The 13584-nt window shown below is 35.7% G+C and overlaps 1 protein-coding gene across 3 annotated transcripts in view; it reads right to left on the reverse strand.

The window, feature by feature from the left end:
- Nucleotides 1-13584, reverse strand: part of LRCH1 (leucine rich repeats and calponin homology domain containing 1) — a 105128-nt gene that overhangs the window by 42512 nt on the left and 49032 nt on the right. For all 3 annotated transcript variants that reach the window (XM_072409877.1, XM_072409860.1, XM_072409869.1), the window contains exons 2-6: nucleotides 9779-9923; nucleotides 7647-7773; nucleotides 3698-3803; nucleotides 2032-2168; nucleotides 104-231 (exon numbers count right to left, since the gene is read on the reverse strand). In XM_072409877.1, the coding sequence (XP_072265978.1) occupies nucleotides 104-231; nucleotides 2032-2168; nucleotides 3698-3803; nucleotides 7647-7773; nucleotides 9779-9923 (643 nt within the window). The remainder of the gene's footprint in view (nucleotides 1-103; nucleotides 232-2031; nucleotides 2169-3697; nucleotides 3804-7646; nucleotides 7774-9778; nucleotides 9924-13584) is intronic.

Raw genomic sequence — 13584 nt, forward strand, 5'->3', positions numbered from 1 at the left:
TCCATATTTGTACTACAATACAAACATAATATATATTTTGTTTTATTGTAAACATTCATAAATAACCAAGACTATACAGCAGTACTAATGCATTCAGGCTCACCTTTCCTCAACATGTTGCTGCAGAATTGGTCTTTCAATGGAATGAAGATAAAATTCGCCTGTTTTTTCAATTTGACAAGCCTGTATACTTAGATATTTGAATATATGTATTTTGCCTTTAATACAAACCTGGAAAATAAAAATGTGTAATTTAAAAAAAGAAATGGGGCAGACATTCAATTGGTTGACCTGTCAAATAAGAATTTAATTATTGCATTTAAAAGTACAAAATGACTGTTCAAGTCTATTCTTTAAATCATTTGCACAAAGGTAATAAAGTGTGCTCCCATTCCAGATGCCATGATTTTTACAGGTCCCATGACTTATAGTAAGTAGCGCCAAAACTCCTACAATCATCATCCAGAGGCAACCTATAAAGGAAAGTAATTTACAAGCACATAAATACAAATATAATTAAACCAATAAAAGTATGACAGTAAACAGTAAAATGAATGTATTCCTTGTAAGTCATGACTTATTTACAAAATTGATCATTGAAACAACAAGCAATTTTTTGTGATACAGCCATTGTACAATGTTTCCGACTGATCTTGTACTTGTATATACAATAGTAGAAAGAAAAATTACAAAATGACAAAATCCCAAAGTCTGCATGCAATGTCGAATCCTTTTATTATATGCGCAATAAAAAGCAGAACTTTTTATTTTAGGTGAAAGAATGCAGGCACTGGGGAAAACGCAGCTAGGAAATCTGTATGTATACATTGTTTATTGGGTTCTTATTTGAGAAAGGCTATGGGGGAAATCATCACATATGTGAAATACATAAAAACACTAGTTGCCCAGCTATGTGTTAAACTTTCTGGCATTTATACTTTGAACAACTGACCTACTGTAGGTATGAACACAAAGAAACAAATGTATATTTTTTTGTCTAATTTGCATACATCTATGGGTTGTTGTCACTAAGACAATTGTAGACAGTGGACACAAAAACAGCAAAGCAATACACATGAATTTTTTTAAAAATGTCCCCTTTTTTTCTGAATTGTCTTGCTCCCCTTGCAAACTCTGAGTATTAGTGGGTGCTGAGGCTGGAATATAGCATTCTGTTCTAGTACATAGTCACCTCCTAATAGGACAACAGTGTGAAACCCTTTGCAGAAAAAAAAGCAAATCTGATGCAAGTGCTAAGATTCCCACACTTCTCTTCTTCCTCACTTTGGTCATGCAACACACACAAATCTGCAGGTAATATTTAACCTACCACAAGTCTATAGAAAACCCAAACATTCCTTGACTAAAGTAGCCTGTCATCAAAGACTTCATGTCAAGCTTTACTCTCTCCCGGGGACTCCCTGAGCACCTATTTTTATGCAATGAACATCCTGCAAGTAGGAGCAAACAGCCACAATCCAAAAAGTAATTCTCAGAAAAAGAGTAGCGTAACAAAGAGTCTGTATTGCCAAACAGGCACAGGACATGTGACAATACTCCATCTTTCCCGAAAAAGGTAAACTCAAAAATACATACAAACTTTGTGCCCCAAAGGGCAGCTGGGGAGCTACTCAGTGTAAATTACAGTATTTTTTAACACAGGTACACTTTTACAGTAATTTGACAAAGCCCCTTTTACAGTAATTTGACAAAGTATATGTGTATGCACACTTTGGATTTTTGTTTGTTACTTCAGCTTGTACAGTGTTCTCCCCAGACCCTTTTTGCCAGGGCACCACCCCAAACTTTTCAAGAATCACCTGGCTTTTTTTGGGTAGTTAATAAAAAGTTGGGTTACAATGCAGGGGCCATTACCCGCCTACAGCTTCTTCCCACACAGCTTAAAAAAGTTTCTGGGGAGAATACTGTGTTACAATCTTTGTATTTGAAGAGAAGGTTTGACACTACTTTGGACAACATATAACAGTGCATCCAAAATTAAGAATAACATAAAAAAAGAAAAAGACTGACCTGTGCAGGAGGGGATTGTAGTGGGTTATTCTCCAATACTAATACTTGTAATTGCACCATTTTTCTAAAACAAAGTGGCAAAATCAGCACTTTATTGCAGGAAATATCTAATTTTACCAAGGGAAGATCTACAATTTCTGTGAATACAAAAATATATCTGGTTAAAGGATTTGTAAATAGGCATCACTGAGCTAGTATATCTCAGAGTCCATAGACTTTAAACAGGTAATTTAATGAAGAACTAAATTAAAGCATTTACCACAGTTATGTATAGATTCAAACCATTAAATGTATAGAATATACAGTTTAAGCAGTAAAGGTATGTGTACATATTCAAATGTTTACATACTCTGCATAGCATTGTCAACCAATCAGCCTCTTCATGCACCATTTTGTACTCTTAGGATTTATTGTACATGTCATCAGACTTAGATCAGTTTGGGATGTTTGGGATGCAAGATTAAATAAATTTGACATGTATTAGAAGAAAAAACTAAGAAAGCAAAGCAGCCCAAAATTTGCCAGATAAATGCACAATTCCACAGAATAAAAATGAACAATTATATTCTGCATTCCAGGTCATATATGATAATATTATTGTATATTTTGGCTGGAATTAGACTTTATTAACACCCTGGCGTTCTATTTCTGTCTGTATTTTAATGCAAAAAGCGTTACATTTTTTTGCATGGAAATTTATTTTACATTGTAGGCCTATGAATCTTAGGCATAACTCACCGAAATATTTAATAAATTTAATAAGGGTGCATAAAAATACTAAAACCTGTAATATAACTGTACAGTAGCATATATAATATATATATATATTATAATTATATATATGTTATATAAAGATTTCTTTGTATTGGATCAATACAGTTATTTTGTATTGAATTCAATACATAATTATTTGAATTTCCCGGCTCGCCTCATGCTCGCACCGACAACACTGGTAAACCCCGGAGACCGTCTCTGCAGTAGCGACTGAAGAGCGGCTGAAGATCGGAGGAAGAAGACGTGTCCCGAAGACCTGCAGAGACGAGCAGGACGTCGGGGGAAGCCAAAGGAGCAAGGTAAGAGGGTTTATGTTTTTGGCGACCCCGAGTGTCACACTCGGGAATACCGATAGGGGGGTTAAAATACCCTACTAATACTTTTTACTTCAGCATAAAACCAAGACAAAACAATAATGCAAAAATAGGTTTTCTGATATTTTATAATTTGACTCCAAAAAAATATAATATCTGCATAATGATTATCAATTATACTGCACCACTGTATTTACAAAAACAAAGCATGAGTATTAACCTGTTACACACTCCTTCTACCTTAAAATTCCTAAAAATGTTAATTGTACATATCTCCAAATTGACAAAGTTATATTTGGGTACATAAACAGCTTCATTTTTCATTTCTTAGTTCATAAACCATGTTTTCTTCTTCAGTTATCACTGTAATAAACATTAAATTATGTACATCCAGTCATTTTAATAAAGTCTAGGTGCAGTACTTATATACATGTCTGTTTTTTTGCATCCAGCTAAAATGTATCCTTGTGAGAATTATAAGTACGTTTATAAGTTACATGTCTTAGATTATTGCTGTTTTATAGATATGTATAAACTAATCACATATAATCCTACAATTCTCTTCCTTAAACACTCACCTTGAGGTAGAACTTTCAAATAATTTCTTCTCACATTTAGTTCCCGTAGAGACTTTAGAAGACCTATTTGCTGTGGCAAAGATGTTATTTCATTGCAGCTGATGTCCTGTAATGTCACAACAATGCAACACAGTTAGCTTCAGATTTGTACAGGATCACCACTCTCTACACTTTTTCACTTGCATCTCCATTCCACAACGTGCTTGCATATTATTTCACTGTTGTATTAGGCAGTTAACACAGAAAAATCAAGGAGAACATTAATAAACCTTATTTATATAGCACCAACATATTACGCAGTGTTTTGCAAAGTCCATAGACATGTCACTAACTCTACCTCAAAGAGGCTCACAATCTAATGTACCTACCTCACTTAAATGTCTAAAGTCTGAGTTTTGGGGGGAAGCCAATTAACCTAACTGCAAGTTTTTGGAATGTGGGAGGAAACCCACACAAATACAGGAAGAACATACAAACTCCTTGCATTTAGTAAAATAAAAAAACAACAACTAACTATGTTAACAAGTACAGTAAAGTCCTTTATAATAAATTTTTTGAATATTTCATTATAAAAATATGTATTGAAGTATTTAAAACAGTGTGTGATTAATACAGCAGTATAATATTCACAATGGGCACAATATACTTTCATGGGAGTACCTGGGCGATCTAGCAAACCAGGAATGAATCTGGTCCAGGTTCAAAAACATTTACCGACAAATAGCAAATTACTTTTAAGAAATCCATCCCAGGTTTGGTGGATCACCAAGGTTTTCCCATGAAAGTCTATCTTTTATTAAATCAGGTCTGTTTATACATTTTTAACTGTTATTTTATTTTAAAGGCAACTAAGAAATATTTGTAGGTTACCAGCACTAATCTTTCCTGATCGCCATCTAGCTGTGCATGCGCAGCTTATCATTTGTGCCAGGAATACCTGGAAATCCGGACTGACTGAACTCCCATGCACCTCTGTGGAGTTACATCATCCCAGTGCTGCCAATTAAGATGTCTAAAGATCGTAATGCGGAAGAGAAGGAGAGAAGACGGCAGTGTGTGCAACAGAACAGGAAAGGTAAGTATCACCAGGGTTTAGTTCCACTTTAATAATGTTCAATGGTGGAAATGATGTCTAGTTTTAGTGCAGATTGAGAATCCTTTCACACTTGTACATGTTGTTGTTAACTCACTAATAAAAACATTTATCTCTGTGGGCTATTGGTAATGTGTGTACTGTGCTTCCTTTTATTTTGAATAGCAACAGCAAAACAACAAGGCACTGCAGCACTCTCCATTGTCACACAACAGTGAATGATTTGTGTCCAACACTTGCGTGTTAGCAAAGTACACAGCTGACAGATGAGCCCAACCAAATAACATTTTTAGATATCAGATTCCTACCACATACCAATAAAGTAAGTGTGTGTATACACAGGATGTATTTCTTAATGAAGAGCATATTTTATAAACATAAAACCAGGTCATACATTGCCTGTTGTACTTATTGTAGGTTTATGTCACTGTACATTTCCTGCTATATGAGAGGTGATACAACACAGCTCATTTCTGAACCAGACATCTTTCCAATGTAGCATGAGGTTACCTTTGTTGTATATCAGGGCTATGAAACAGTCACTGTGTAATATAATCTGCTCAGCTCTTCAACTACTAATGACCATTTGGAAGAAGTACAACAAAAGTAATATAATATACAATCAGACCTATATTTGTAAGCTTTTAAAATCACAGATTTGTGTTGAGGCTATTAAAGGACAGATCTGCTGTATGGGGCTCTGACCATATGTTGCCTATAATATTAGGATTGAACCTATGCGCTAATTATGCCTTTGGCTCTCCCAAGCTAAATAAAGAATAGACTTACATTATTCCTATTACTGAGCCTCGGGAAATAATTTTACTTTGTACCCAGAAATAAAGAACATCTGCTTTCCCCTCACCAACAATACTCAGCACTTCTTTATATTCTGCATATTTAATATTGATTTTTGGAATATATAAAGAATCATATTCATACAACCAGTTTAACAGAAAATAATTGTGAACATAGAGCACATTTCTTTGTATTGACACAATTTCTAACTGTAATGCTTTTTCACGAAGAAGCCTTATTTAACAAAAGAGACATAATTTTTTAAGCTGAACTAAATACAAAATACTAATTCATCCAGTTTTATTTGTTCAATATAGGCCAACACCAGCCTAATCACATAAGGGAGGGGGTCAAATTCTGGGCCAATTAGAACCTAATGCATCACATAACTTTGCCTTTCTTCTATCCTGTCGTCTCCAGTGACTAGAGGTCTGATCTTGTAAAGAGAAATGTTATCAAAGTGCAGACAGCTATTTATAAAGCTGCTTTCTTCCTAGGACAGTGCCTTTTTACCTTATTTCACCCTGGTCCCCAACAGCATTACTACAAGTCTGGGCTGTGGAGTTAGAGTCATGAACCTAAAATCAGAAGCAATTCTTGGGCCCCATTCATGTCTGCATTACCGCAGTTGGTCACTCCTGGATGCATTGCAAACTGCTGTTGTGCACCTAGGAGCAGCACACTGCGCACATTTGTATGCATCTTGTTGCATTCTGGAACTGCTCCCCGATCTGCTGCAGCCACATGCTAATTAAGGCTGAGCCTGCATCAAAATTAAAAAAAAAAAATGGACCGAGTCAGGTTCCCAATAAATTTAGATTATAATAATACAATAAGTAAAATGTCCTATTTGATGAAACACTCTTCTGTTGTGAGATTTAACACTAGTGAGTAGTTGTTTCATTGGTCCAGCTACACTATTATGCAATACGATCATGCATCTTTTTAATCTGTATTACAAAACATCTTTTTATTTTGTTTTTGTAGTTTAACTTTTTACTTCTTTTTAGTAATATTAAAAGATAAACTTTTGGATTTGTATAAACTGGTCAGGATGTTTCTGATTTTCTCTTACAGTTTCTTTCTTTTATATACTTTTACTTTACAGCTTTTTGATACAAATATTATCGCTTTATCCTTTTTCATACATTTTGTCTGTTTAAGCTTTAAGGCTCAATGTTTAAAATTCCTTTAGTAAAATAAAAGAAAATGCACAATCACAAAGCCTTTGCTATACATTTTAGATTTTTATTTGGGGTTTAAATGCCTGACTCATGTAGGGTTGGAAGCTTGTTATTTCACAGTTAAGGTAATTATGGGGTGCAGGTATTATACAAATAAAAAAATCTGAGTACTTACTGAATGCATGTTGTTAACCTACATAAACCGTCTTATCCAGGCTGGGGTAAAAAAAAAGTATCCCTCCTCTAACTCAACACTAGTGGGTAATGTAAACTTCAAATTTCTTTCAAATTATCTCCAGTTCACAGCAGCAGTGTTTATTGATTAATTGAATCAATATGTGTGCTCCTGTGGGCCCTGCATAATAGATTACTAAACGTTATTTTGTAAACTGTAATGTCTAGCAACAGTATGTTCAGGTTTACTTGAACAAAATGATTTGCTATGACTTAATTAGCAGTCTTGTCATGATTTGCACCACGGTATCAACAGGACTGTCCTGATGCATCTGGCACAGTAGGCTGCCTCCTACATGATTGCAATTTGACAGTGGTTCAGTTTTACGAATTCCTCCTTAGGGCCTTGGTTATTAGTTATTATGGTATTTTGCAAAAGAATCCCTTCTCTGTCACCTCAGCCTTTTCATTTTCTATACATTTTAAAGTATTTTTTAGAAAGGTCTCTCATCTAATTTGCTGCCAGACTTCTGTTTTCTTTCAAAAGAAAGTACCATTTTTCAGTTCTTTAGTTAAAGTTTACATTTTCCCAGAGGGATCAATACATTTGGCTTACCTTACATCCCACACATTAGCCTGGGGTTACAACACCCCTAAATATGAAAGTGAGAAATAGAAAATATTGATTTCTGTGACATACCAGCTCCATTAACTGCTGCAGTTGACCTATTTCCTCAGGCAGAAACCCAATCTTATTATTACTTGCAATTAAAACTTTAAGAGGAAGACCACATATGCAGGCTGGCAACGAGGAGAGCTGATTTCGACTGAAAAAGAGAAAAAAATAAATTCAGTAGAACCAAGCTATAATTTTCTTAAGTGAGTCACAGAGGCATTTTAAAAGAGCTGCACATTTCCTAGTGATCCTTTGTGTTTTTAGAAGTACAGCTGAACAATGTCTAAGCAAGAGCAGTGTAAGGAGGCTGCTCACAGCTAGAGCTCTGTATATGGTGAAAAATGGCTGCGTGGGAAGAAAATGAATGCTAAAAAAAGCTGAGGAACAGAACTCTGTTATGTGAGAATTCCAACATATACAGGGCACCAAATTCCAAACCACTGAAAGACAAACTGCGCTCAATGAGGTTAAAACATATGCTGCATGTTACATATAGTATAGTATTTAAAAGAAACTTACAGTGAAATACAGAGGCTATCACTGCTGCCGATGACTTCACAAAATGTATGGCTTCAAATATTTGAAACACTTTTCTCATTGTGCCTTCTGCATTTTAGTTATAACGCATTGTACTAATATTTTGTCGTGTGCAAGCTCCCTATTTCTAAGGAAAGGTGGGCTGTCTGAAGCTCAACTAAGACTCTGGCTGGTCAGCCTTGTATTTGTTGGACTGTGCTAAAAAAAAAGTTGTAATTTCATGGTGCTGTTTGCTACCGGTACTTAGTAATAGGATTTGGGCTTTATGTGCAAGCTTTGTAAACAAAAAAAAAAATTATCTGTAAACAGAGGAAAACACACAGGTTCCCATATGTTCCGCCAAGGCCTAAGTCCTAAAAAATATCTATGAAAGGGGTAGAACAATTGGGATAAAAGAACAAGAGGGTACATTATGACATGCAAAAGCAAAGTTATGACAAATATTGTTTGCTCTCTCCACTGTTCAAGTTTGACAAGTTTGGAAAGATTTCCTTTCACATCATTATGAAAAACATCAATAAATAAATAAATTACTTGTGAAATGAATAACATATGACAGAAAAATAGTTTTAGTTTTTATGAATTCTCAATGTCAGCACCCCATATCTACAACTGGACGTTTATGAGAGATTTTATAATGCATACACCTGAACTGAAAACTCACCTTTAGTCTTGCACAGTTGTACAGTACCACTCCTATACTAAAATTGTTTACTTGGTTTTTAGTACACACTGAGAGCTTCCCACAGGATGTACTGAAAACTGCAGAAAGTCAGATATTGCCCACCTCATTCCCTGGCTGGAGCAAGCATCATCTAGACCTAGGTTAAGTCCAGTTCATAGCTTGCACTTTTTATTTATTGGATTTCAGTTCTTTCCATCATGAACCCTCAGCATCAGATGTGGACGTTACCTAAGAACATCCATTTCTCCAGACAGACACCAACCCCATCAAGGAATTTTGTGATATACATATCTCTTCCCAAAACTTTCCACTACTTGCATCAGGGCTAAGGTTTCTAGAGCGGAGCACTGAGGTAGGATGCTGTGATGTTTTCAGAAAGCTATGTACAGCACCCTTTCTCACCAGCAATCAACTGCCTGCATTGTATAGACACAGAGCACCAGAGGTGTCATCAATAGGTGTAAAATAGGATCTGTAATGAAAACATTTACATTATTATGATCATTTAGTGGACTCACTAACAGGGTCACCCTAATCAAACCTGTAAACATATTACATATTACTGGCCAGCACCAACATTAATATCAGAAGAACCTAATAAAAGTCATGGGCCTTTGCTTCATACTTCTTTTGGGTCAATAAATATAAAAAACAGGTTCAACATAACAGCCAAGAAACTAGAATTTTACCAATGGCAGCTTCCTTGTTTATATCTTCCTCCTTTTAAAAAAAGTAATAGTTTTCACATTCTCTAACATAAAGTGGAACACTATAGGTAACATTTGCACAGCTATATAGGAAATACACCGCTTTTATTATAAAACATAAAATCAAAAGTCAAAGTAAAAGATGTAAATGTGATTTCATTTCAAAAAGGTTTGTATTTTGCAGTTTGTCAAGAAGTATTCTTATTGATAAAAAAAAGAAAACATACCTTATATTTAGATAAGTTAACATCCGTAAATTGGCTAATGTTTCAGGAATAACTTTGATACAGTTGTGGTATAGGTTAAGTGCTTCCAGTGACACAAAATGGCAGACTTCAACTGGTACTTCTGTCAGCCTATTCTTGGAAAAGTCTGAAAAAAAAATATTTATTATTGACATCCCACGTAGCTATGCAGCATTAAGATTTAAGAAGCATTAAGAAGAACCAAAACATAACTATTGGTATATAGAATATTGACAGGCTCACCATTATTTTATTATTACTACATTTTACCTTTCATACCTTTTACCTACATTTCCAAAAAAAATTCTGCTATCAACAATGGTTTGATTGAATAAGCTATATTGCATGATTTTTGTGACTGGTATTTAGAACTTTCTTTCTACAAATAACCGTCACTAGAAAGATTTTCCTGTACTTCCTGTACCAAATACACCAGGAAAACTAAGTAGAAATCTCACACAGGAGGGAAGAAGGCACAGCAATGACGTTGTCACAGGTGTCCCCGTTTACATGTATCCTGTTTATCTATTCTGGTAGCAGCTAGAGCATTTTGGCTTAATTTTTTCTCCAGGAAAAATAATTACTGGGACAAAAGCAGAGAATGAATCACACTGGGCACAGATGTCAATGAAAGCCTTGCAAAGTCTTAACTATTTCAATGCTTTCCTAGACTTAAAAAACTGTTTTGACTAAACTTTCATTATAAAGCCTAGATTGTAAGCTCTTCAGGGCAGAATCCTCTCTTCCTCCTGTGTCACTGCCCCTGATTCATCAAGCAGAATCGGATTATCGGTCGCGCATTCGTATTCGCGATCCGAAATCGTACGCGATCGCACTATTCAGCAACTGAAAAAGCTCGCGGCCGGAGCTGCGCATCTCCGGCAGCTTTACACTGGCGAGCTTGTATTAAAAGTTACTGTTCACACGATGCTGGCAGAGGAGAGAAGAGAGACACGCTGCAGCCAGAAACACACGCAGGATCGGGTATCAGGTGAGTATAATATTTTAATTATTTTTTTTAACACATTTGTCGTATAGGACGCACTAACTTTTCCCCCTAAGTTTGGGGGAAGAAAAAGTGCGTCTTATATGGCAAAAAATACGGTACTTTCGCGCTTCCAGCGAGCGCGGATTTTATTGATGAATCAGGGGCACTGTCTTTATCTGTCTGTCATTTGCAAACCCTATTTAATGTACAGTGTTGTGTAATATGTTGCCGCTAAGTAAATCCTGTTTACTATTGTTCATAACAATAATAAAAGCAACCATATCAGGTTAAAAATCAGATGAAATACTACTGCAGTAGAAAAGCTTAGTAATTCACGTTTCCAGTGAGTCTCCAATTTTTCCCTATTCCAGCTCTGAAGCTTCTGTAAGACTTTTTGGCATTTAGGGGTTTTGGATAGCTCTAGCCTGTCATCTTATGGTTCCATCTTCTGAACCATAACACGGCTGCTAGGTGCTGCAGTGTCACAAGGGTTGGAGGATGGTGCCCCAACACTCAGCAGAGGAAACAGACACCATAGGAGTAGCTGGAATAAAAAGACAGTAGTAGATACAAGAAAATTCCTTTTAAATTATGGCCTATTCATCAGATTTTTTGGGTTTGTGGTTTACCTTACTAAAGTTACAAAACCCTCATTTTTGATAAATTGATTAATACTGCCCCTCCAATGGCCAACATAACAAAGATATCCTGTCTATGTCATGCCTGTACTTTTCTCACTGTGGGTGTGATTTATTAAAGCTCTCCACGGCTGGGGAGGACACACTTTCATCAGTGAAGCTGGATGATCCAGCAAGCCTGAAATGGATTTTGCTAGCAAATGTTTTGAATCCTGGACCAGATCTATTTTAGGTTTGCTGGATCACCCAGCTTCACTGATGAAAGTGTATCCTTTCCAGCCTTGGAGAGCTTTAATAAATCAGGCCCTGCAAGTCGAGTCCGGGTTGTTCAGTGGCACTGCTGCTGGCCTTGTGTGTCCCGTTTCTGGATGTTGTATATGAACATACTACTCATTAATATATTGCTTTAAAGAATGCTTCATGGTATAATTTTTTTTTACTGTAGGGTTGCTATTCAATATATCTAAGCAATAAACAGCTGACTGCTATGTAAAGAAATTGTAAATGTCTAATTATATTTATGGATATTGTCTCTCTATTTTCCCTATCTCTCTACATATCTAGGCAGCTTTCATACTATTTTAGTCAATACCAGCAGGTTAAGGGTTGTTAATGTTCTGGGAAAAGGGTGTTATTTTTACATTGACACAATATCTGGTATACCTAGAATGTTCCTGAAGATAATTTTAAAACATATAAAAAAGAACATTTTTTCCAGCACAGTCAGCTTGAATGAACCTGCCCCGCTAGGAGTGTATTAAATAGCTGACAATTAGGCTGCTATGATCCATGAGCTGCGTTTGACCATGGCTCATAGTATAAAAGGTGCTATTGTAAACACAGAGCTATAAAATCATCATCTGTGACAAAACACATTCTTTATTGCATAGAGTTTACCATTTATGGCTAAGGTTATACTCACAACGAGTCAGAATCTTAGATTCCCTGCCTGTAGAAGAAAGGGCGCACTTACTTGCTGCACCTTGTGGGTGGAGATTGCAGAAGGGCGATTATAATTCCACAGGTGGAAAGAATACACAGATGCAGAAATTCATCATGGCCTTTGCTTTTGTAAAGGCCATCTCTTCGCTTATCTGTGTCTTAATAGGCTGCAAATGTATAGTAGCTTAGAGAGGAATGTCTAGTTCACACTGTCTCAACACTTCACATGGCAGAGGTATTTTCACATCTGTCCCCATACTTGGGTAGCTTATGGTTAGGACAGTTAGTTGACGCATATCTTTTTTTTTCTTTCTTTATATTGAATAAAATAGGCAGATAACATTGGTACAAAAGTAAAAAAAAAAAATCAGTAGTTGTGAAGAAAAAAAAGGAGACATAGGATTTACAAAGCAAATAGGAGATAAATGTCATAGTAAAACAAAATTCCATACCAGTCTCTTCCACTTGAAAACCATTCCATATAATGTGCAAGTATAATAATCAATGTTTAGGGTCAGTGAACAACCCGGCTAATAAGGATTTGTAGATAACCCTTTTTCATTTTTTAAACATCATGATGGGGATGGAGAGGGGAGGGGGTTTGGTAACCAAATGTTTGGGAAAGAGAAGGGGTGGGGGTTTGGGGAAGTTGTGGGCGAACCAAAAGCAGAATGTAAAACAGTTTTATAAAGAGCTGTGTGTTTGATGTAGTATCATTAATGATATGTATTCAGTTGATGCATATCTAAACTCAAAAGGACATTTTTTTTAGATAGCTCAGAATTCTCAGAATAAATGGCTGAATTTGTTTTTTACCCCTTATCTTCACCTGGTGATGCTGCACTTAAACATAAAAAAAAGCCTGAAAAGTGAAAACTGGTGTAGCCACCTCTTGTAAAGACTGATAAGCTGCAATATATTACATTTTTATTTTTGTTTAGATATCTAAGGGTGCTTATTATACAATATAATGATGAGTGGGGGAATTTTTTTTTAATGTCATAGTTTTAGAAATATTACTTTTCTGATTACTGGTTAAAGAACAAAGCGATAGAGTTTTTTTTCAATTAATAAAACATTAAAAAATATTAGCAAAAAATGAGCAATGTAGCTCACAGCAAGCGATCAGTAGTCAATGCTATGGCTATATCAAACTCACAAAATGCTAATTGTACACTGTAATTACATAAGTTTGGTCTTATAATAACAAGAGTGATGCC

Source organism: Pyxicephalus adspersus, chromosome 1, assembly GCF_032062135.1.
Source record: "Pyxicephalus adspersus chromosome 1, UCB_Pads_2.0, whole genome shotgun sequence".
Classification (NCBI taxonomy): Eukaryota; Metazoa; Chordata; class Amphibia; order Anura; family Pyxicephalidae; genus Pyxicephalus; species Pyxicephalus adspersus.